Source organism: Physeter macrocephalus, chromosome 14 (genome assembly GCF_002837175.3).
Source record: "Physeter macrocephalus isolate SW-GA chromosome 14, ASM283717v5, whole genome shotgun sequence".
Taxonomy (NCBI): domain Eukaryota; kingdom Metazoa; phylum Chordata; class Mammalia; order Artiodactyla; family Physeteridae; genus Physeter; species Physeter macrocephalus.
The window spans coordinates 79,460,908-79,487,376 of record NC_041227.1 but is presented as its reverse complement, the minus strand read 5'-3'; the positions used below and the strand labels follow the sequence as shown (position 1 = coordinate 79,487,376).

The 26,469-nt window shown below is 44.6% G+C and overlaps 1 protein-coding gene across 2 annotated transcripts in view; it reads right to left on the bottom strand.

The window, feature by feature from the left end:
- The window catches only part of GNA12 (G protein subunit alpha 12), a 125,753-nt gene extending 104,254 nt beyond the window's left edge, over positions 1–21,499 (bottom strand). For both annotated transcript variants that reach the window (XR_008619404.1, XM_055090844.1), the window contains exon 1: positions 21,173–21,499. Coding sequence is in view for 1 of the 2 variants with exons in the window: in XM_055090844.1 (XP_054946819.1) it covers positions 21,173–21,484 (312 nt within the window). In the remaining variant the exon portion in view is untranslated. The remainder of the gene's footprint in view (positions 1–21,172) is intronic.
- Positions 21,500–26,469: the final 4,970 nt, after the last annotated feature.

The following is a 26,469-nucleotide window of genomic DNA, read 5'->3' as shown; positions in this document are numbered from 1 at the left end:
TACCATATATTCCAGCAATTTCACTCCTAGGTACATACCCAAGAGAAATGAAAACATGTTCACATAAAACGTCCATACAAAAACATTCATAGCATTAATTAATAAGAGCCAAAAAAGTAGAAACGACCCAAATGTCCACCAACTGATGAATGGATAAGCAAACTGTGGTATACCCATACAAGGGAATATTATTCCGCCATACAAAGGGATGAAGTACTGATACACGCTACAACATAGATGAATCTTGTAAACATCAACGGAGGTGAATCTTATAAAAAAAAATCTTGTACGTGAATCTCTTAAACATTATGCTTAAGAGAATGAAAAGACAAGCCACAGATGGGAGAAAACGGCAAAATACATATATGATAAAGGACTTGTATCCAAAATACACAAAGAACTCTTAAAATTCAACAAGAAAACAAACAACCCAAATAAATAATGGGCAAAAGATCTGAACCTCACCAAAGATACACAGATGGCAAATAAACATATGAAAAAAGCTCATCATCATATGTCATCAGTGAAATGCAAATCAAAACAAGACACCACTGGAATTAGAGTGGCTAAAATCCAAAACTCTGACAACATCAAATGCTGGCAAGGATGTGAAGCAACAGAACTCTGATTTACTGCTGGTGGGAATGCCAAACGGTACAGCCACTTTGGAAGACAGTGTAGTGGCTTCTTACAAAACTATACATACTCTTACCATATGATTGGTAATTGCACCCCAAGGTTATTTATCCATAGGAGCTGAAAACTTATGTCTACACAAAAACTTGTACACAACTATTTATAGCAGCTTCATTCATAGCTGCTAACGATTGGAAGCAACTGAGATGTCCTTCAACAGGTAAATGGAAAAACAAACTGTGGTACATCTAAACAAGGGTGTATGATTCAGCGATAAAAAGAAATGAGCTACCAGACCATAAAAAGACATGGAGGAACCTGAAATGGATATTGCTAACTGACAGAAGCCAATCTGAAAAGGCTACATACTGTATGATTCCACCTATATGACATTCTGGAAAAAGGCAAAACTATGGAGACAGTAAAAGATCAGTGGTTGCCAGGGGTGGGGGGAAGGAAGGGGGGAAAGGAAGGATGGAGGGATGGATAGGTGGAACACAGAGGATTTTTAGGGTAGTGAAACTATTCTGTTCGATACTGTGATGGTGGATCCATTTGTCAAAACCCAAAGAGCTATACAACACAAAGATTGAACCCTAATGTAAATTATGGACTTTAGTTAATAATAATGTATCAATACTGGTTCATCAGTAATAACAAGGTACCTAGCTAAGGCAAGATGTGAATAATAGGGAAACTCTTAGGAGGGGTATGTGGGAACTATCTTCTACTCAGTTTTTCTGTAAACCTAAAATTGTTCTAAAAAAAAATAAAGCTATTGATAAAAAAAATGTTAAGTGAGAGAAGCCAGACACAAAATATTACACATGATATGATTCAATTTACATGAAATATCCAGAATAGGTAAATTCATAGACAGAAAAGAGCTTAGTGGTTGCTGGGGGGAGGGCTAACGGAGTCACAGCTCAGCCAGGCAAGGTTTCCTTCTGGGGTGATGGAAGTGTTTCGGAACTAGATAGAGGTGATGGTTACACAACACAGTGAATGTACTAAATCCACTGAATTCTTCACTTTGAAGTGGTTAATTTTATGTTATGTGAATTTTACCTTGATTATGAAAAAAGCAGAGTAAAAATAAAAAGGTCATATTAAAGCAACTCTATCTGGTTAGGTGACCTTTTTGATGTCCCATAGAAATTCAAACACTGTCGTCCTGATTTAAAACTCCTGAACTGTGAGAATAACCACAAAGTGACTCCACCTGGGGCCACTCGGGGGGCTACTGCACAACTGGCCAGAGGCCAGTGGGGCTTGGACTAGGCTGCGCACAGAGCAGGAGAGAAGAGGACTCAGGATACGCGCGTCATCGGGACATACCAATGGACTGGACGCTGGGAAAAGTGGTTTTAAAGACGATGCGGTTTTCAGATTGGACAACCAGGCAGTGGGGCCACTAGCTGAAATGTCAGAGGGGAGTGGGACGAGGGGTCAGGAGTTTGGTTTTGTTCGTCGAGTTCAAGACGCCCACTGGACGGAGGTGGAGACGTCAAGGGGAATGTGGTATACGGGAGTCCGAAGAGCAAGCGTACAGACACGGCTACAAATATAAATTTGGAAGTTACTGGTAGGTGGACGAACATGAGAGGATTAAGGACACCAATTTTTTACCATATGTTGTAAACAGTATTTCCCACTCGACTTCATGCTCTTTTTGGCCAAACAGAATTTTTAAAGTTATGGAGTCAAAAACATACACCCCCTCACCTGATCATTTCTGTCTTTGGTGTCATAACTTGAAAGGTTTTCCTTATCCTGAGATCCTAAAAGTGTTCATCTACATTCTACTCTGTCTTTTCACGATCCCCTTTTTAATATTTTTATTTTTAAACCATATGGAATTTATTATTGCATTAGAAACAGAGCTAACTTTTTTCCTGAATGGTTAAGCCATTTTCACAGCACAATTTACTCAATCATCCATCTTTTTCTACTGTTTTGAAAACCCTCCTTCATGATATTCTTAAGTCCCAAGCACATGTGGGTCTGTCTGGGATTCTATTCTATTTCACTGACCCTCTGTGCATGCCTGAGCCAGTACTGCCCTACTTTAATTACAGTAGCTCCATAATACTTTAATATTTCTCGTGATAACTACCCCCAAACAATGCATTCTCAGAATTTTATTAGTTATTATCACACATTTACTCATCACACAAACCTTAGAATGGTTCTGTTAAGTTCCAAGAAAAATAAATAGGGATTTGACTGGTGGTGTGCTCAATTCATAAATTGGCATTTTTACAATATCAAGAATCCCTACTCACAAAAAATAATCAATTTTTCCATGATTTTTATGTTCTTCAGTAAAGTTTTATGGCTTTCATCGAATAGATTTTATTCACTTCTTGCTTCTTCCTAGGTATTTTATCCTTTTTGTTGGTGTTATGAGTGGGAGATTTTTCTGTGACAGAGAAGCAAACACGTTCAGGCACAAACGTTTACTTTGTATCCAGCCACTCCTGTACCTATTTTTAATTCCAATAACTTTTAGATGATATGTTGGGTTTACTATTTATAATGTTAATTTTGTTCCTTCCTCTCTAGTAGATACACCTACTTTTTTTCCTTTTAGTTAACTGAGTAGAATCTCCAGAACATCACTGAACTATTAGATGAGTAGTTGGCATTCTTGACCTGTTCCAGTCTGAAATAAAAATGTCTCTGTGCAGGGAGAACTTTTCCTCAGTCCCCGAAACACCTTCAGGCACCCTAACTGCTCGGTATTTGTGACTGTTATCTATAATTGAGCACTAAATGATTTCCTCTTTGATCATGTCATTTATATAAAATAGGTCAGATGACAGGATCAATGTCAAAACTATTTGGGGGAATAAAGTCACATTCAAGGAAGCAGTCACCTGAGTATTAATTATAAAAACAACATAAAAGAAAATAACTATTTAGGTATATTTATTATATCGCTAATTAACTATATAAACATTGGACGAAATTGTTTTAGAAGGCTCAATTCAAGATTTAAGTCTTTAAAGATGTGGTATATATATATATATACGATGGAATATTCCCCAGCCATAAAAAAGAATGAAATAATGCCATTTACAGCTACATGGATGGACCTAGAGATTATCATACCAAGCGAAGTGAGTCAGAAGGAGAAAGACAAAAACCTTGTGATATCACTTATATGTAGAATCTAAAATATGACACAAGTGAACTTATCTACAAAACAGAAACAGACTCACAGACAGAGAGAACAGACTTGTGGCTGCCAAGGTGAGGGGTGGGATGGGGGAGAGATGGATTTCAAGTTTGGGATTAGCAGATGCAAACTCTTATATATGGGATAGAAAAACAACAAGCTCCTAATGTATAGCACAGGGATCTATATTCAATATCCTGTGATAGACCATAATAGAAAAGAATATGAAAAAGAATATATATATCTGAATCACTTTGCTGTGCACCAGAAACTAGCACAACATTGTAAATAAACTATCCTTCTATAAAATAAAAAAAGATTTAAGTCTTTTAATCTACTTCAAAAACACCTACATTTAAAACATTCTCCTTATTCCCAATACTTTTATTTTTAAGAATGCTATTAGTAAAAAAATTTGTGAAAGACTAGAAAAGGGCATTTTACTTTGTCAGAAGAGTTTTAATCTGTCCTAGACAGAGGAAGGAGCACCCAGGCAACCTGGTGGCTCTTTTCCTGAAGTTACCAAGAATTAGGAAACAAGTTCCCACTTAAAATGCTGAAGATGCCGTGGTCTCCTCAGCAAATATTTACACATTCTGAAAATATTCAAGATTACAAAAATTCTAAAGCAAGATTCAAACCACAATTTTTTTTTTTTTTTTAAGAACACCTACGATTCAAAATGAGAATGTCCTGGTAATTGCAGTAAAGTACATAAGGAAAGAGAGCATTAAATCATCACTCCTGGACTGTTCAATTATATTCCTAAGGACTCATACTATAAAATTACTGTTACCAAGGCAGTCTTTAAAATAATGTTTACTGTAGAAAGTGTATTTTTAAAAAAACCAAATTCATAAGTGTTTCATAGAAATAAAAATATATCAGAAGCATAACAAAATAAGTGTTTAAGGTATGGTTACATATATTTTTATGACAGTATCATAACACACTATTTTATAGAGAGTGTGTGTGTTTCCCTGAGTTTTGCACTGTATCCTACATGAGATTCAGTTGTGATTAGGCTCACCTGTAACAATCATCAGTCTATGCTAGCAAAGTTCCCAAATCTACCACTGATGTCATAATACAGGAAAAACTAAACTTGCTGGGAACATTATCACCATGCGAGCCATACTCCCATTTCTTAAAAAGGTGAGGCTATGTAAATCGCCATGGTCCCCGGTCACCCACTTCCCAGCAGGTGGAGTCACATGTCACAAAGGAGGGGCCACCTCTGTTTTCTCATCAGCAGCGTAGACCCCACCTTGCCTTTCTCCGGTTACTGTAAAGCTGCCACAGTTAACAAACCAGATAATTATGTGAAAGAGGGTTTGAAAACTGTGAAGCCACACACACCCACACCCACACCCACACCCACACCCACACACACACGAAAGCCGTCACTTTGGTTACGTGGTGCCAAGGAGGAGACAGAAAAGGACAGAGTTCTTACCAAACTCTGCAGGTGCCGCCCCAAGTTCTGTTCTCCCATGACATGTCGGCACAAGGTTAAACACCAGGAAAGAGAAACCAGTGAAAATCTTCCTGCTGCTGAGGCCCTCAGGTTAGCAGGTGGCTTAATCAATGCAGTTCTCTCTACTCAGAAAGGTCCTTCTTGGGCTTCCCTGGTGGCGCAGCGGTTGAGAGCCCGCCTGCCGATGCAGGGGACAAGGGTTCATGCCCCGGTCCGGGAGGAGCGGCTGGGCCCGTGAGCCATGGCCGCTGAGCCTGCGCGTCCGGAGCCTGTGCTCCGCAACGGGAGAGGCCACAGCGGTGAGAGGCCCGCGTACCGCAAAAAAAAAAAAAAAAAAAAAGCCCTTCTTTAGGGAACAGACCCACATCTAAAAGGCCCGTTTGCCACAGGGGAGTACAAAGGGCTCACAGGGGTGACACGGCGATGGGCTGAAAGCACAGAAGTCCACTTGCAGTCCCTGCACAGTTGAGAGAGAGATAAGAGGAGAGCAAAGTGACCGTAAAGTCGGCAAAAACACCTTTATTTATCTCCCTCTGCGGGCACAGCAGGACTTCTTTGGACACCGAAGTTTAGGGATATGTTTACATGCACGTGTCTCTCTAAGTCCTAAGTCCACAAACACGGGGGGATCAACAGCGAGTCAGACTGGACACCCCCCCACCCATGTCGTGATTAATTTTCCATTCAGGTCCTTCCTGTTTCTGACCTATTTATGAGATCTATAATGGTGTTGCCCGAGTTTTCAGTGTATCTCACTAACTCTGCAATTTCCCTTTTTCTCTCATTTTACTGTTTTATCATACCCTTGAGCTCTGGTTTTATGTCATCTAGATGTTTCTTGTTCTTATACAACATAAAGCACTCTTGGGCAATCTATTTCTCTGTCAGTTTACCTGTTTTTCCAGACTTGGTTTTTCATCTGTCTTTTGCACGCTAGAGGCGCCATGCCATTTCTTTCCAACTTTCTCTTGCTTAACTCTCCACCAACCTTTAATCTTTGACTTCAATTTCCCTGATACCACTTCTACCTTAGTTGACATCCCAGATCAGAATTAGAGTTTGACAATGTATGTTGCTTTCAATTTATGTCTGAGGGGATGGAGGTGAAGAAAGCTGAAAACTATGGATTCTCTCCCGAAACCCCGCCCAAAGCCCTCCACCTCCACCTCCCGTCCCCGTCTCACGAGCTTTGGCTCGGCGCCGTGCTCTGGCGGCAGCACACGGTTGGCCCATGCAGCTGGCCCTCTGCTGGAGCAGACCTCTCCAGGCCCCGGCACTGCTTCTCTCCAGACTGGAAGCTATCAGTACAAATGTTCAGGATTCTGCTGACTCACCTTCTTTCCTCGATGTTACTTTCAGGAGGCGGAGCTGAGGTTAAGAGACACACGACACCGCCCTAGAATCCTCTCTTTTTGGCCCTGGATGCAGTGTTTCTGAGATGTTAGGTTGGACCATATAATACTGCCATTTTTGTAAGTCAAAAAGGGTCAAATATCAGAATTTTATACAGTTCATGTGTATAACTACATGTGTAATCATGTTCTTTTTCCTTCCTTGATTACTTCTGAATTTTTCTATATTCATACATAAGATTATTGTTTAAATGCAAACATGGCTGTTTATGTATGCAGCTGTACCACTAGGGAATGGGGGAAGATTCTCTGATCCTGCCTCACTCTAACATATTCCCCCAGACGGAGCTTTGAAAAAGGAGATCAAGGCAATCCTCTGCTTGAAACGCTGCAATCCGCCTCCTGCTGCCGCTAGGATCACCTCGGCCTGGAAGGCCCCGCCAGGTCTCACCCAGGCTCCCTCTCCCACCTCCCCACCATCATTTCCACAGAGCTTTTTTCATTCCTTCCAGTTTCCTTCTGGCCTTCCTGCCTCAGGGCATTTGCTCCTGCTTCCTCTGTGTGAATTCTTTCCTCGCAGCTCCCCACAGGGCTGTGCCTTTTCTTCCTTCAGGATTCTGGATGCTCGCAGCTGCCAGTTACAGAACACCCCACTGAGAGATGCACGGGCTGTAAGGACACGGCACGGGGCTGATGGCAGCTCTACCCACAGGAGTGAGGAATTCTCTGTCTTGTTCTTTGCTGTATCACAGTACCTGGGGAATCTGCTGAATAAATTAATTCACTCAAGGAGGGTGAATTAATTCATGTAGAAGGAGGCTCTGTATTTTGTGCTGCCCCATAGAACACTGTGTCAAATGGGTCCAAGTGTGTCAGAGTCTCCAAAACATCTCCATGTCAAGGAAGCTCCTTCAGTGAGGTGAGTTCCCCGACATGGGAGAAGTGGGAAGTTAGAAACCCAGCAACTCCTAGGCTTGCAGGCGCTAACATCTCACGTAAGCCAGTAAGCACAGCGAGCTTCTTCTACTTTCTATGAGGAAATAGAAAGTGATGGTGTCCTTCGGGTACAACTACACTTATTCCTAAAATAATGATCGCTTCGCTATTTCCTCTCGTGGCAGAAAAAGAGCCAAACGGATACGTCAACAAGGGAGTTCCAGCCCAGTGGGTGCCCCAGGCAAGCTCGTACTCACGAGTCTCGATCTTCCTCTTCCGCTCCCAAGTCTAGAGTCGACGTGGAGATCAAAACAGGAGTCAGAGATAGAGAGATGGAGATCAAAATACTGGCTTTCCTACTAATAACAGCCAGATGGGAGAGTTTGGTTTTCGATTTGCAGCCAAGTAGGTCTGCTCCCTGGCACAGCTGGACCAACACAGGCAGGGCCACGCCTACAGCTTAGGGCTGAGAACCGGGCCCTGCGGGCCGGCGCCGGAGCCCAAGCCCGCTCCTCCCCGCCCCTGCAGAGGGGGCAGAGGGTTGGCGAGCGAGGCAAGAATACAACTGCATCTGGAAAATGAAAATCCATCCCGTCAGAGAAAAAGAACGCCAGCGAGCCTACAGAGCGGGTCCAATGAGATACCAGAGAAGGTGCTTTAAACACAAACAGAGAAGCTCCCCACACCAAGGAAAGGTATTACTCCTTCTGGGCAGAGACGGTGCCCAGCACATAAACACATGCTTAAGGATTTGTTGACGTGGCTTCCTGAGATGATTACTTTTAATGAGACATCTGCTTTAACCAGTCTGTTCTGGTAGTTCTGGCTTGTGTGTTTAAAAACACAGTCCCATTACTTTATAGCTGTATCAGATATGTACTGATAGGAAGGGAAATAGCCAGCCTTCTATTCCTCTGTTCTGATCGGCTCATCTCGGGAGTCCCCGCCCCCTGCCCCCTCCGCCCCCCCCCCCTTCCCCCGAGCTTGTGTTCCACGTCACTGCACACTTCTAACAGAGCTTTCAACCTCCATCCACCTAATCGAGTCATCAGACTCCTGGGGAAAACATTTCCTTTCCCCAGGCTAAAACTAAAATTACAGAACTTCATTTCCTTGAAAAAAACCACAAAAAAACAAAAAATCCCAACACTTTAAGTGGCCACAAAAAGTATAAATAATTTTGGGGTCATCTCCTGTGTGCCAACAATTGTAGATGGAGAACTGAATGTCAATGGAAAACACAGATTAAAAATCCTGCTGACAGGTGTTATAAAAATTCCAAAAACAGGGGCTTCCCTGGTGGCGCAGTGGTTGCGCGTCCGCCTGCCGATCCGGAGCCTGTGCTCCGCGACGGGAGAGGCCACAACAGAGGGAGGCCCACATACCACCAAAAAAAAAAAAAAAAAAAAAAAAAAAATTCCAAAAACAAACCTTTGAAGCAGCCGTTCCCTTTTACCTGTAAGGGAAATCAGCAGTAAGGTGAGACTTTAAATAATTACTTCGTTTCCTTTCTCGGTAAATGTCCAGTCTTTTGCTTGTAACACTGAGTATCCTGTCTTACAGAGATGCACAAAGATTCACCTTGAAAGCGAACGCAGTCTGCATCACAGGGCGTGCTGTCAGTGACCGTGGAGCTTGCTACAAGCTGCTCTGCGGTGTACGTCGGTGATGGGGCCCTAGGATATTTACTGTCACACGAGTGCAGATGAATGTCATCATACCTGTATTCGGTTGTACGAATACAACGTGGTGGCCTCCTTCAGCTAGGCTAGGGCTCCCCGGTCCTGCCCGTGACTTAACCAGGGATGTCCCCTTTCCTGCCCTGTCCTCCCTTGTGTCTCCCATCCCCACTGAAGCCAACCAGGCAGAGAAGCACCGTGAAAGGAGGACTCGCCATCACGCACACGGCACAACACAAAGGGCTTGGCCCGGAACGATGGGTGCAGGTTTCCCATGGCCCTAACCTCTACCCTGGCCTTCCCTGGACACGGCAGGGAACCTCCGTATGACTGCCCCAGAAGGCACTCAAGGCCTCGGTGGAGTCCACACCGCACAATCACCAGAACACTCCGCCAAGGTAAGGACAGTGTCAACACAGCACAGGACACATATTCTCCGAGTCTGAGCAATCCGTCGGTTTAGAGTTTCTGCTCAAGTTCACACAGTCGCTTGACCACCTAAGGCGTGGGTGCGCTGGCTAACACCGGAGAATGTTCATTAAGGCCGGTCTGCTGCTGAGTCTAACAGGCCATCTGGCAAAGCTGGTGCCGTGGCTTGTAGACCAGACAGTAAAAGGGAGGCCCAGGTTCAGAGAGAGGTGCCAGCTATCCAATACTCGGCCTGCGCTTCCTTAACAAGGCAGGGATCAGGAACATCCTCCTCCCCTTGGCATCCAGAACAAGGGCGGTGCTGCTCTCCCACCACCTCTATCCTCTTGCAAGTACTCTCAGGAGTAACAACTGTTCCTTTTCTGTCCTCTGGATGCTGCACCTCCAAAGCACGAGTTCCAGATGATTCAGCTCACCACACCAAGGCAGAAGCGACGGCTTCTCTAACCGACGCACCGACGCAGGACGCAAACTATGTCTTCCGTTCCATAAACCACATACCTGGACCTACCTGAACGTTTACCCTAATGTGAGATAAATATCTTCATGCACAAAAGAATCATGCAAAAAGATGACTATCGCATGGCCGGCAACTATTCTTCGTGTCTTGTTCACTCTAAGAGGGCAATGCGTGGCGACTAAGCAGCTGCTCTGTCCAGCCCGCTTGACAGAAGATGCAAAGAGGACCCTACTGTTTTTGTTTAACTATAAACTATAGTAGTTATAACATGAAGTAAACCAGCCTGTCTTTAAGGGACGGCACTGCCCTTCAGGTACTGTACGTTAAGCATTAGGTCCGTCACACAACATTAGCTTCTTTGGTTTGAAGATCACCCTATAATTAGATCTGTAGGTAAGACTTCAGTTTAGATCTTCAGTTCCATTTAAAACCGATAAGATCCACGTTCCCACTCACAACTACGTAACAACGAAAAATAATTACGAGCTGCCGACGGAACACTATCTGGCATCAAGCGCAGCTATATCCCAAATCCCACGTGACAGATGACTAAAGGTCAAATACTGCTCCCTGAAAAATAGGTTTGGTTAAAATAATCAACATGTCAACCTGAAAGCTGGAGGGGAAAACCAACTGTCCATGTGCTCTGAATCCCCAACAACGGCCAGAGGGCAGTCTCTGGATTTTTTTAACCAATGGAAAAAGATGTTGTTGTTTTTGTTCTTTGGCATTACTAAAGGACCAACCATCTGTGTCCGCATGAAAAAGCAAACTTGCCTACTTAACTGCAATTTGCCAAAAAAGCAATAAAAACCCAACTGTTCTTCCAGACCCCAGAAGCACACTTGTGACTCTGCTCTCACACAAACCCACTGCAGCTTCAAGCCCAGAGTGCTGCCTCGGAACCCAGGAAACAAAGACTCTGCAGGTCAGGAGTTTCAGAGTGCTTAAAAATTCCAGACAGCGGTGGAGGGCTTCTTCTGACTCTTCTTCACCTGAGCAAAAAGGTAAATATAGTACAGCAAACAATTCTAAAAAAAAAATAATAACAAAAGATTTCTAAAAACCTAACATAATCTTGGTATTCTACAACAAACGTTCTTAAACTGCAGTCCACAGAGCACATGTGGGCCCACTCTTGGGATTTAGCATGTCCGGGGAGCTCCTTGAAACTGTGTGCACACACACAGACTTCATAGGAAGAAGGTCCAGCTTTCAGCCACAGAGCGTCGTGACCACAGGTCCCTAGCAAGCCGTCTCATTACAAGTCCTTGGCACTAGAAAGTTCTGTCTCACTCCTACATTCATTCTTTAATACCTCTACTTACTAGAACTCCGTCTTCACTGACAGACAAACACTGAGACGGTCTCAGCTGTGAGTTCTTCTCCACCTGCTGGACTCCTGCAGGGCCCTCGCAGGCCAGCTAGCATCACGCCTCCTTGGCAGGCTGTCCCGGGTCCCTGAGCCAGAGCTAACCTTCCCTACTCGCCACCGGGCCGCCCCCCTGCCTCTACACGGGCGTTGAGTCTGCTCACACTCAGACTCAACACTAGTTACAGGAGCAACTGTCTCCCCAGCGAGCCAGAGTGCCCGCAGGGTAGGGACTCGGCAGGGCTTGTCATTAAATACCCTTCTCCCACCAGCACAGAGCACAAACCCTTGGATACACGGTCCAAAAATTTTGTTGAATTGAATTCTTTTGTTTCAGTGCCAACAAAAGACCACTGATTCTAATAATTTAATTACTCACAAGGTTTTAAAATCATCAATACGTATATATACAAGGAAGGTCTGCCTTTGTGTGGTTAAATGATGCACCCATGCGATTCTGCGTTCGATTTCCGGTGCACGTAACAAAGGACCTTCACGCAGCTAACATTTTACTCACCTCTAACTGGGTGTAAAAATCGGTTAATTAAAAATGGTTCTTGAAATTACAGATGAGGGAGTGGAAAGCACGGTGAGCTAAAGCCAAGCTGGTTTAAAGCCTTCCACACACGTACTGAGGCACTCGCTGGCACCAGAGGCGTTATTAAATAATTTCTGAAGCACCAAATACGTGAATATTTGGGACAGCCCACTTGGGAAGTGAGAGACTAGCATCTTTAAGATTATAAAAATATGGAAGCAATCTAAGTGTCCATCAACAGATAAATGGGTAAAGAAGGTGTGGCACATATATACAATGGAATATTACTTAGCCATAAAAAGAAATGAAATTGAGTTATTTGTAGTGAGGTGGATGGACCCAGAGACTGTCATACAGAGTGAAGTAAGTCAGAAAGAGAAAAACAAATACCATGTGCTAACACACGTATATGGAACCTTAAAAAAAAAAACCAAAAAATGGTTCTAAAGAACCTAGGGTCAGGAGAGGAATAAAGATGCAGACGTAGAGAATGGACTTGAGGACATGGGGAGGGGGAAGGGTAAGCTGGGACGAAGTGAGAGAGTGCGTGGACATACATACACTACCAAATGTAAAACAGATAGCTAGTGGGAAGCAGCCGCTTAGCACAGGGAGATCAGCTCTGTGCCTTGTGACCACCTAGAGGGGTGGGAGGGAGACGCAAGAGGGAGGGGATATGGGGATACATGTATACACACAGCTGATTCACTTTGTGATACAGCAGAAACTGACACACCACTGTAAAGCAATTATACGCCAATAAAGATGTTAAGAAAAAAGATTATAAAAATAAAAAGAAAGATTGGGAAGTCTTGTGGATAATATTTACAGGAAGTCAAAGCAACTAGTAGATTCAAATAATCCTTCACAGGGGGCAGGGTGAGGCAATGATGTTAAAGAAACAATGTGTTCAAACTCGGGCACAACTGTGACCACGAAGGAGGAGCCCTGAGCCTGGAATCAAGGACCAGGAAGGTGAAGACACCCGGTCCGGCTCTGCCAAGACAGAGTAGCTTCATTCCTCCCAGGCCCTCGCCGTTACAAGTGAAAAGGCTCTAGAAACAACACAACAAAACAAGCATAGGAAACGGGGTGGGAAGAAGGCGACAGGCTGCCTGGGACCCGGGACTTGAGGAAAGACTTGGCAGTGAGTCCCCCAGGTGTCCTGACTGTCCCTACCTGCCCAGGACAGGGTGCTGCCAGTGCCTCCAAGCTGGAAAAGCCAAAGGGCAGACGGAAAGAGCTCCAAGAGCAGCTTGTCTCCCCAGCCAAAGGGCCAGGAAAAGGGTGGTCTTACAACAGAAAACGTTTTTGACAACACCCACCCTATTCCAGCCAAAAACCAACAGAAAAACTGCAGAATCGTCCTCTGAGGTTTCAGTGGGATTGAAAGGGAAGCTGACCTTCCACATCCCCTTCCTGTGCCTCAGAACCAGGCATGTTCCAAGTGGCCCACCACGTCATGCTGGCAGTGGGGCCACACAGGGATCTCACCTCCCATCCCTGCCTAGACACACAGGAAGTGCTCCCAATCCCCAACCAGGGCAGTGCTGGGGCAGGGGGAGCTGAGCCTCCACCCCACCCAGTCCCAGAGGGTAGGAGGTTGGGGGGGGACTGGGCCCATTGCCACTTCTGCCCCCTCGCCTTCCCTGGTGTCAGCCAGCTAGGGAGAGCCGGAGCTAGAACCCCACTCCACAAGAAACACAGTCTCAGGGACCCAGAGGTCAGGAACAAGCGCTAGATGTCTATCGACAGAGTCCCAGAAGGAAGGGAGAAAAAGAGCGGGACTGAAAAAGTATGTGAAGAAATAATGGCAGAAAATATCCCAATTTTGGCAAAAGACATAAGTATACAGATTTAAGAAGCGAAGCAAACCCCAAATATAATAAGCTGAAAGAAATCTATGTCCAGACAAATCATCATTAAACTTCAGGAAACCAATGACAAAGGAAAAATCTTAAAATCAGCCAGAGAGGCATGACAAGCTTACAGAGGAACAGCAATTTGAATGATTTGATTTCTCGCCTGAAACCAGAGGTCAGAAGAAGGTGGCACAGTTTTCAAGGACTAAAAGAAAATAAGTGTCAGCTGTGAGCCCAATCGCTAGCTAAGACATCCTTCAAGATTAAAGGTGAAATAAAGACATTCTTAGACAAGGAAAGCTGAGAGAATTTGTTGCAGGCAAATCCATGCTTAAAGACTGGCTAAAGGAAATTCTCCAAAGAGAAAGGAGAGAGTAACAGGAGAAGGCTAGAACTTCAGTAAGGAAAGGACACAGTCAGAATAGGTAAAAACAGGCATAAATATAACAAATTCTCCTATTTCTCACGCATTTCTTAAATCATATTTGATGACTGAAGTAAAACCATCTGATGTGGTGCTCAAAATATAAGAAATACTTAAGACACTGATATTTTAAAAGTGGGGAGGGTAAGGCCTTCCCTGGTGGTGCAGTGGTTAAGAATCCACCTGCCAAAGCAGGGGACATGGGTTTCAGCCCTGGCCCGGGAAGATCCCACATGCTGCGGAGCAACTAAGCCCGTGAGCCACAACTACTGAAGCCCTCGTGCCTAGAGTCTGTGCTCCGCAACAAGAGAAGCCACCACAATGAGAAGCCCGCGCACAACAAAGAGTAGGCCCCGCTTGCCACAACTAGAGAAAGCCCGCGCGCAGCAACGAAGATCCAATGCAGCCAAAAGTAAATAAAGGGTAAGGACTTCCCTGGTGGTGCAGTGGTTAAGAATCCACCTGCCAAAGCAGGGGACATGGGTTTCAGCCCTGGCCCGGGAAGATCCCACATGCTGCGGAGCAACTAAGCCCGTGAGCCACAACTACTGAAGCCCTCGTGCCTAGAGTCTGTGCTCCGCAACAAGAGAAGCCACCACAATGAGAAGCCCGCGCACAACAAAGAGTAGGCCCCGCTTGCCACAACTAGAGAAAGCCCGCGCGCAGCAACGAAGATCCAATGCAGCCAAAAGTAAATAAATAAATAAATAAATAATAAATTTTTTTAAAAGGTGGGGAGGGTAAAGGGATCCAAATGGAAATAAGGTTCCCACACTTCACTTAAAGTTGTAAAACACAGTTTCCAGTAGACTGGGATAAATTGCATATGTATATGGTAAGCTTAGAGCAACTACCAAGAAAATGATACAAAGCTTTGACTGATATGCTACTGAAAAAAAATCAATCAATCAAGATGTTTAAATAACCTGCAGGAAGGACAGAAACAGAAGAAACAAAAATATAAAATAATAAAATAGGAGACTTGTGCCCTAACATGTTAATAATTACCTTACCTTAAATGTAAATCATCTGAATATACAAATTAACAGATCATCAGAGTAGATAAGAAAATATGATATAACAATATGCTGTCTATAAGAAACTCATTTCAAAACAACAATGTGGGTAGGTTAAAAGGATGGAAACATATACCATGAAAGCATTCATAAAAGAAAAAAAAAAGAGTGGCTATGTTAAAACAGCTGATAAAGTAGACTTCAGAGCAAAGAAAATTACTAGAGACCAAAAGGGACATTGCATAATGACAAAAAGACCAACCCATCAGGAGGACATAATAATCCTAAACGTTTATGTACCACACAACAGGGTCTCAAAATACATGAAGCAAAACCCAATAGAACTAAAGGAGAAATGGACAATTACAGTTGGAGACTTCAACACCTCACTCAACAACTGAGAGAACTACTAAAAAGAAAATCAGAGCTTCCCTGGTGGCGCAGTGGTTGAGAGCCTGCCTGCCAATGCAGGGGACACGGGTTCGTGCCCCGGTCCGGGAAGATCCCACATGCTGTGGAGCGGCTGGGCCCGTGAGCCATGGCCGCTGAGCCTGCGCGTCTGGAGCCTGTGCTCCGCAACGGGAGAGGCCACGACAGTGAGAGGCCCGCATACTGCAAAAAAAAAAAAAAAAAAAAAGAAAAAAAAGAAAATCAGCAAGGATACAGAACTCAACACCACCATCAAGCAACCGATCAAATCAACATATGCAGAAAATGCCACCAAACAACAGAATACACATTTTTTTTCAAGTACCCATGGAACATTCACCAACATAGGCCCACAGAACACATACCAAGATAGACCATATTCTGAGTCATAAAACAAACCTCAAAAAATTTAAAAGAACTGAAGTCATACAAAGTATGTTCTCTGACCATAATGGAGTCATAGAAATCAAGAACAGAAAGATAACAGGAAAATCTCTCAACTCCTGGAAACTGTAACACACTTCTAAACAATCTATGGGCCAAAGAAGCTATCTCAAAAGAAAGAAAAATACATATGAAACGGAATAAAAATGAAAATGCCACATATCAAAATATGTGACTACAGCTAAAGCAGTGCTGACGGGGAAATTTATAGCACTTAAAATGTTTACATTAGAAAAGAGGAGAGGTCTCAAGTAAATAATCTAAGTCTCTACCTCAAGAAATTTTTTTAAAAAAAGGGCAAAATAAAATCAGAGCAAGTAGAAGGAAAAAAATAATAAAAAGCAGAAATAAATGAAACTGAAAAATCGGTAACATAAAAAGCTAGTTTTCAGGGGGAAAAAAAAAATCAGTAAAAGTGATAAGCCTCTAAAAGACTGAGAAAAATAAAAAGAGAAGACACAAATCACCAACATCAGGAAAGAAACATAAGATATGACTATTCTCACCTCTCTTAATACTGGAAGTTCTAGCCACTGCAGTAAGGCAAGAAAAAGAAATAAAGGCATACCTAACTTTAGGGAAAGAAGCAATAAGTGTCCCTATTTGTAGATAACATGATGATCTACATAGAAAATCCCGAAGAATCTATAGGAAAGCTCTTAGAACCGTTAAGTCTATTTAGCAAGGTCACAGGACACATGATTGACACAAAAATCAATCCTATTGCTATACAGTAACAATGAGCACATGGAAACTTAAAGTAAAAGCACAGTATCACTTACAACTGCTCTAAAGAAAATGTAATACTTAAGTATAAATGTAACAAAACATGTACAGGATCTGTATGTTGATAAGTGCAAAATGCTGATGAAAGAAATCAAAGACAACCTAAATAAATGAGGACATACCATGTTCATGAATTGGAAGACTCCACATAGGAGAGATGTCGATTCTCCCCAAACTGATCTATGGTTTAAGGCAAATGCTATCAAAATCACAGCAAGTTTTTTTTTTAATAGACATGAGAAAGCTTATTCTAAAATTTACAATGGAAAGGCACAGACCCTAGAATAGCTAAAACAAAGAAAAATGAAGTGGGAGAAATCACTTTGATATTAAGCCTACTATATAGTGATAGCAATCAACATCATGTGATATTGGCAGAAGAGGAGATAGATCTGTGGAATAGAATGGAAAACCCAGAAATAGATCCACACAAATATGCCCACTTGATTTTTGACAAAGATGCAAAAGCAATTCAAAGGAGGAGGGATAGTTTTTTCAACAGATAATCCTGGAACAACTGGACATCCACAGAGAAAACAAACAAAAAAAATCTCCACCTAAACCTCACAACTTATACAAAGATTAACGCAAAATGGATCAGGGGCTTAAAAGTAAAATGTACACCTATAAAATTTTTTTTTAAATAGGAGAAAATCTTTGGGATCCAGGGTTAGGTAAAGAGTTCTTAGACTTGACACCAAAAGCAGGATCCATAAAGGGAAAAACTAATAAATTGGACCTCATCAAAATTAAAAACTTTTGCTCTGCGAAATACCCTGTTAAAAAGGATGAAAAGACAAGCTACAGGTTGGAAGAAAATATTTGCAAAACACGTATTTCACAAAGGAGTGGTACCCAGACTATATAAAGAACATTCAAAACTCAACAGTAAAGAAACAAGGAACCAAATTACAAAATGGCTAAAAAGTATGAAGAGACATTTCATCAAAGAGAATATACGGATGGCAAATGAGCACAGGAAAGTATCATTAGCCACAGGGAAATGCAAATTAAAATGGCAGTAACATAGCACTTACGCACCTATCAGAAATGGCTGAAATAAAAAATAGTGACAACACCAAATGCTAGCAAGGATGCAGAGAAACTGGATCACTCACTCATACACTGCTGGTGAGAATGTAAAATAGTACAGCCTCTTCAGAAACAGTTTGGCAGTTTCTTACAAAACTAAACATGCAACTGCCACACAGCTAAGCAACTGCACTCTTGGGCATTTATCCCAGATACATGAAAATTTATGTACTTACAAAAAACATGTACACAAGTGTTCATAGAAGATTTATTCATAATAGGCAGAAACTGGAAACAACTCAGATGTCCTTCAACAGGCGAATGGTTAAATGGTGTACGGTGGTAAATCCTTACCATGGATACTACTCAGCAATTACAAGGCAGGAACTATTGACTGTGAAACACACACAGTAACTGGGGTGTATCTCTAGGGAATCACACTGAGTGATAAAAGCCAATTCCAAAAGGTCACATCTTGTAAGACTCCATTTATATCATATTCATGAAATGACGAAATTATAGAATTGGAAAATAGATCAGTCACTGCCAGGTCGGGGGAGGGTGAAGGGTGGCGGTGGCTATAAAAGGCAACGTGAGGAATACTTGTGTGATGGGAACATTCTGTGTCTTCACTTTCTCAACGTCGGTATCTTGGTTGTGATACTGTACTAGTTTTACAAGATCTCACCATTCTGGGGAACTGGTTAAAGGGTACATAGGAGCTCTCTATTATTTATTAAAACTGCATGGGACTCTACAATTCTCTCAGTATTAAAAGTTTAATTTTAAAAAAAGATCAGGTTTGGTTCCCAGCTGTGTCACCTACGAGTTAGGTAACTGACCTTACGCGGATTACAAACTCTCTGTTTTCAATTTCCCCACTGGCTAAATGCGACAATACCATTTGAAGCATTAGGAAATTAAAGGCCATATATGAAAAGGCCTGGCACATAGCTGGTGCTTTAAAAATAGCCTGCTAACACGAACTCTATTTGTAGACACAAATATTATTCTGAAGAGTTATTATTCAAATATCTGCTACTAGAGCCACTACAAAGCAATTTATTTTAAAAAGTCTCTTCCCAAAGTGATCTGTCCAATTAAAAATGAGGGGAGAGGTAATTATTGGTTTTACAGCAAAAGATGAATTGCTAACTACTCACTGAAATGGTCAAAACAGACAAAGTGAGCTTAATATGGAATTACAATTATCAAAAAAGAAAAAAGTTGACAAGGAAAATAGGATACTGATTAACAAATCTTGTTTCTTGCTGGTAAAGAAGTTAGTAAAAGTTAGTGTCTATATGTATTGGAAAAGCTAAGACTGAGTTTTCTAAAAATGCACTTAATACACTGATTTAGATTTAAGATTCTGTTCCTTAAGTATTTTCTCTGCCTCCCAGAGTTGAAAGAAACTGTGAGTCAATCAGCCAAATCTTATAACCTGCTTGGTTAAGAGGTCCAGAAAAGCCGCAAAAATAAAATCCAGCTCTGTGACAGAGAAAGACAATCAAATGAACTTTAGCCCAGAAGATGAGGGGAATTTTAAACACACAGTTAATCCCTTGGATCATACTGAGCACCTAGCCTTTAAAGTTTATGAAGTATTGGGCCAGAGCTCTGACTCACAGGGAGGCTTTTGAAAGAGGTGAAAAGGAAACGGGTGTTTTATCATTCAAATTATTCTCTTCCCGGCAGGATCCTAAAAGAGCTATTTCTATCAAAACGAAACGTTTTACTAACAAATACATCAAGTGAGAATACTGGTGCGAGACTCCTGATGCAGGCCTGGAAGTCTGGAGCCCAGGGTTCCAGGTCCCAGCGGGGAGCCACTTCATCACCAAGGCCCAGAGCTTCCTCATGGGTGAAGTGAAAGACTTGTGCCCATGGGTTGGTTCTACAGCCCTTTGCTAAATTTAGAGTTCCTGAGGCACCACAAAATCTCGTCTCCAGAGAGGATTCTGGTATGACAAGCTTCCCTCTACCTCTGTTTTGAGACAACTTTCCTCATACCTGTAATGTGGTTTCCCCAAAATGGGCCATGGAAAGGGCAGGTGAAGGGGAAAGGAAAGGGTAGAGGTAAGAAACTATAAGAAAGAAAAAAAAAAAAGGAAATGACCCTATTCTAGGTACAGGAGAGGCTCTATTTTCCCCTCATCATCAGGTTTCTCCAGAATTCCTTTCTTCGGGGTCCTCTACTACAGGTTCACACAGTACACAGAAACTAGAACCCAAACTTGTTCAGCTCTACGCTCTTTTTTTTTTTTTCCACAAACGAGTAGCAAATGATAAAAATGGAGCAAGGGACGGAAGGCGCACCTGGGGATTAAACACCACCTGAGAGATATGTTAAAAATTGCAATGCAAAGATTTAATTTATATCCTAACGCAAACAAAACAGTTATGTGACAATGGAGGAAAGCTGAACCGGGCTGGGTTTTTGACCATGTTAAGGAGTTTCTAAATTTTCAGGGTTGATAAGGCATCATTTTAAAAAACATAACCACCGTACGCTTATCTGTGAGCTCTGCAAACAAACATTTTCCAGTCAATCTATAGTGTCTGGGGTTTGCTTCAAAATCACAGGGGCAGAGGTACAGGTGAAACAAGACGGGCACTGAATCCATCACTGCTGAAGTTGTGGAGAGGGGCCTGGGTACTTACTGTTCCTTCTATTTTCCCTACTCTGTATATGTTGGAAATTTTCCTAAAAACCAGTTTAAAAGGAGAGACGTGCGGCCGGTTTCCTCTCCAGTCTACACCGCTCTTCTGAACCTACTGGGAGGGCAGGGCAAGGACGGCACCCTGAATCCAGGAGGGGCCCTCCCCACTGCTAAAACGCCCGCGCCTCTAAAGCCCCAGAAGGTGTCCGGCTTTCCCGCTTCCTCAGTCCCCAAATCCCCGAGAAGAGCAGAGGCGAAGGCCACCAGGCCGACGGGGAGACAGGGGGCGCATCCTTGGCCGGCTCCCCCAAAGCTGGGGGCACGGGGCCGCTGCGGCCAGACCAGGGGCAGACAAAGGCGTGGGCCGCGGTGCCGGCCGGGGCGCAGGAGTCCGCGGGGCCGCACCTGCGCGCACCTGGGCGCAGGTGTGCGGGCGGGGACGCGGGGAGAGCGCACCTTAAGGATGTTGTCGAAGATGGTGTCGCGGAACTCGAGCAGCGCCTTCTGGTCGAACTCGCGGCCGTGGATGATGCGCATCTGCTTGAGGAAGGTGGACTTGCCGCTCTCGCCCGCGCCCAGCAGCAGGATCTTGACGAGGCGCCGCACGGCGCGCCTCTCGCGGGCCAGCCCCGCGTCGATGTCCCGGCTGCGCCGCCGCGCCTCGCGCTCCGCGTCGCGGGCCCCGCCGCCGCCCGCCCTGCGCTCGCGGGCCCCGCCGGCCTCGGCCGGCAGCAGGCAGCGGCTGAGGGTCCGCACCACGCCGGACATGGCCGCTCAGGCCATGGACCCCGCGGCGGGCGAGGCGGCAGCCGGCCGCTCCCTCAGGCCGCGTCCGCCGCCGCCGCCGCCCCGAGGCCCGCTCTTGCCCGCCGCTCGGCCCGGCGGAGGGGCGGGGCGACGCGGCCCGAGGCCCGGGGATTGGGCCGGCTGCCGTCCGTCCGGACGGTCGCGCCCTCCGATTGGGCCATGCTACGCCGAAAGGCGGGCATCTCTCCGGCCCTGGGGGCGGGGCCGGCGCCGAAAGAGGCGGGACCTTTGGGGTGGGGGCGCTTCTCATTGGGCGCCCGGGCCGAGGTTCTTTCTTGCAGAATGAAAGGGAGGCGGAGTCTTCGAGGAGGCGGAGCGGCAGTCCGTCATGACCAATTATAACTGTTCTGGGGTCACGTCAATCGCGAAGAACGGGCTTAGGATTGGGGGTGTCGCGAAACGGGGCGGGACCAGAAGTGCCAGGTGTACAGAAAGAGTCTCTCTGGGTTCCCAGATTGGGGTTACCTGTGAGACCCAGAGGCTCGCGGAGTGGACTCGGCGTTGCCCGAAAGCTGGGAAATGTCGATAAGAGGTCCAGCTGCTCGTCTTAGGTTTAGAGAGAAAGCTGTTCTTTCCAGAAACACTGGAGGGGGATGGGCCAAACATTGCAAACAGATGCATCCTTTAAGAGTGGCGTGGGCCTCTGGGCGGCTTTTCTCACAGCTGGCTGATCATCAAAATCACCAGGAGCCCCTCCCCCCCAAAACCCACCCCGCCAAAGGCTCCTGTAGCACGGATCTGAGATGGAATCTCCTCTCGACCCGTTACTAGTTACATAAACTTCTAGGCAGCTACCCCCACCTCCCCCCCACTTTTAGCTTAAATTTCTTCCTCTAGAAAATAGGGGCCATAATAGCAACTACCCCATATGGTTGTGAAGATGTAAAGTGAGAACATGAACTTGTAAAACACTTAGCACCATGCCTAGACCCAAGCAAGTTCCCGATAAGTGTTAGCTGATCTTATTACTAATTCTTACCTATCCCAGATCTATTGGGAGTCAGAACCTCCAGGAAGGAGCTCAGGTATCTCTTAATCTCCAGGAGACTGGTGGGCTTTGGGAGCCACGATCTGTTAAAAGATAAACTAAGACATATTTTAAAAGTTTAAGAGTTTATTTGAGCAAAAATCAATTCTAATAGGGTGGTGTCAACCCAGTTGGGAGCACTTTGCAGCAGGGAGCCGGGGGAAACTTAGAGAAGGTGCAAAGCAGAGATAGGAAATTATTTGATTGGCTACGGCTTAAAGGCTAGTTAGCTGTTTGTGATTTGTTGTCTTTAGCTTACGGTATCCAATTTGGGGATTTGACAAGGTCTCTGAACACATCTTTCACATTTGTTAAGAGGCTAAGGTGCTTGAAATCAACAAGCTTATCTGCGTTGTCTTTTGGTTTCGTAACCTTGAGGCATTCACAGGCTTAAATTTTGGTCAGCTCCTGTAGGCTGCCAGGGCATTAGGGACACCTCCTTGTTTAATTAAACAGGTCCTAAAGATCATCCTGTCCAAACCCTCCCTCTCACCAGGTGGATAAAATAAAGACCAGTCTACAAATGACTGACATGCCGTCCCACACAAAGGCCGGCAAGAACCCGCTCTGCCTCTAACTAAAGAGGGGTATGCACAGTGGAAAAAAGAATTCATGAAGGTGATGCCATTCAGTTCTACAAATAATTTTTGCATAATCATGAAAACACCAGGCACTGGGGACTTCTGGAGAAGAATCTGAAGATGAAGAAGATGCAGGCTTTGCATCAAGAAATGTTCACATTTTGGGGCTTCCCTGGTGGCGCAGTGGTTGAGAGTCCGCCTGCCGATGCAGGGGACACGAGTTCGTGCCCCGGTCCGGGAAGATCCCACATGCCGCGGAGCGGCTTGTATGACAGAAGTGCAGAGGAAGTGGAGAGGCCTAAGAAAGCAATGTTTCTTACACACACACAAAAAGGAATTTTGAACAAATAAAGAGAGGAATGTGGAATTCAGCAGTGGACTAGAGTTAGTCTGTCATTCAGTTAAAAGAAATTAAGAAAAGGTGATTCAGAAAACACTTGGAGCAACTGCTCCAGACAACATTTACAAATAACTTTGTATCTTTAAAAACAGCTATGCCTTGTTTCTGCAATCATTATATAGTATCCAATTCGGAGATTTGACTAGATCTCTGGACATCTCTTTCAAAGGGCTACAGTGCTTGAAATCAAGAAGCTTAAATGTGTACTCAGAAATAATCTCAATTATTTGTATGGCACGTTATAGTTTTTAAAGTGCTTCCACGTACATGATCTCTTTGACCTCTTCCACACTGCTGGGAGGGAGGTAAGGCAGAGATTACTGTGATAGAAGAATCTAGGTCCCAAGAAGCTAATGTCACTTCTCAGGGGAAGTATGGTTATTAAATTGCAGAAACTGGACTGGAAATCTGACCCAGTGTATTCTCCATGCAGGGTATGGAAATAGTGAAGGCATGAGAACTTTGACGCTTGCCTCCATCCCCTATTAGCTGTGTGACCTTGAATGAGTCACTTAACCTCTCTGAGACTTAATTTCCTTATCTGTAAAATCAGGATAAAAATAGGGCTGTGAAATAAGTGTTAAATAAGTTAACACATATAACGGCCTAGCACATCATGGGCATTCAGTAATTTCTAACATTTTTATTATCATCATCATGGAGCTTTGGGAATCAGGTACTGCAAATTTAGAATAATAATAATAATGGCGTGATGATGAAGATTCATAAGGACTGTATATTGTATGATATTAAAAATCAAAATCTGGGAAAAGCTCAGGTTAAATAAATTAACGCACAGCCATATAAATGCAATAACATACGGTTTCTAAAAAGAATAAGCAAGACCAAAATTTGTAAACAGATGGCCACTGTGTGTTTAAAAATTGGCAGAGGGGGTGGGAAGGGTGGCCCGAAAGTTCCTCCCAGCTTGTATTCAACACCACCTCCTGAGCTAAGGGGCAGCCAGAAGGGAGTGTCCCATGACAGGGTCTGGAGCATATATGTGGAACAGAGAGCTCTTCCTGAATCTCTAAAAAAGGGAACAGGCACCGACTCTTTCACCCTCCAGCTAGGTGGGAGTGAGGGGATCAGAACTCAGAAGCCTAGGATAAGGCCCAAGATTCTAGGGTTCCTAAAAGGAAGAGGGTCCCCTTGGGGCCCATTGTAGTCTCCTGCGAGCTTGTAGGGCTACTCTGGCCTGGGGAGGATGTGGGAGAGCCGCATGGGCGAGGGGCCTGGGAGTTTGTCAACACACTGCAGCTACTGACAACTGGGAGCTTCTTCTCAGTGCCTGTCAGGGTAGCAACAGCTGGCTTGTTACCTCGGCTTTCATCACTGCAAAAGAGACCCTAAAAGCTTTCACTGAAGGCCAAAGAGCTCTGAGCAAGAAAAAGAAAATTTAAATAGGCCTAAGGGGACCCAGGTGCCAGAGAGAAGAAGACAAAAAAGAACATCTCAACGAGTGGTAAATAAATGAAAATTTACATCACCATCACCATTGCTATCACCATCATCACCATCACCATTGCTATATCACCATCATCACCATCACCACCACCACCACCATCATCTCCATTGCCATCACCATCATCACCACCACCACCACCACCGTCATCTCCATTGCCATCACCATCATCACCACCACCACCACCATCTCCATTGCCATCACCATCATCACCACCACCACCACCACCACCATCTCCATTGCCATCACCATCATCACCACCACCACCACCACCGTCATCTCCATTGCCATCACCATCATCACCACCACCACCACCACCGTCATCTCCATTGCCATCACCATCATCACCACCACCACCACCACCGTCATCTCCATTGCCATCACCATCATCACCACCACCACCACCACCGTCATCTCCATTGCCATCACCATCATCACCACCACCACCACCACCGTCATCTCCATTGCCATCACCATCATCACCACCACCACCACCACCGTCATCTCCATTGCCATCACCATCATCACCACCACCACCACCACCGTCATCTCCATTGCCATCACCATCATCACCACCACCACCACCACCGTCATCTCCATTGCCATCACCATCATCACCACCACCACCACCACCGTCATCTCCATTGCCATCACCATCATCACCACCACCACCACCACCGTCATCTCCATTGCCATCACCATCATCACCACCACCACCACCACCGTCATCTCCATTGCCATCACCATCATCACCACCACCACCACCACCGTCATCTCCATTGCCATCACCATCATCACCACCACCACCACCACCGTCATCTCCATTGCCATCACCATCATCACCACCACCACCACCACCGTCATCTCCATTGCCATCACCATCATCACCACCACCACCACCACCGTCATCTCCATTGCCATCACCATCATCACCACCACCACCACCACCGTCATCTCCATTGCCATCACCATCATCACCACCACCACCACCACCGTCATCTCCATTGCCATCACCATCATCACCACCACCACCACCACCGTCATCTCCATTGCCATCACCATCATCACCACCACCACCACCACCGTCATCTCCATTGCCATCACCATCATCACCACCACCACCACCATCTCCATTGCCATCACCATCATCACCACCACCACCACCATCATCTCCATTGCCATCACCATCATCACCACCACCACCACCACCATCATCTCCATTGCCATCACCATCATCACCATCACCACCACCACCATCATCTCCATTGTCATCACCCTCATCACCATCACCACTGTCATCACTATCACTGTCACCATCATCACTCCACCTTAGGAGAATTGTTTGTGGCATAAAAAGACATTATGCAACAACAACAAATGATTTTTTTTCCCATAGAAGATAGAACGGTAACCATTGAGAAGGGTTGAGAACAAAATGAGAGAATGGAAGATAAAGTGAAGGAAATATCTCAA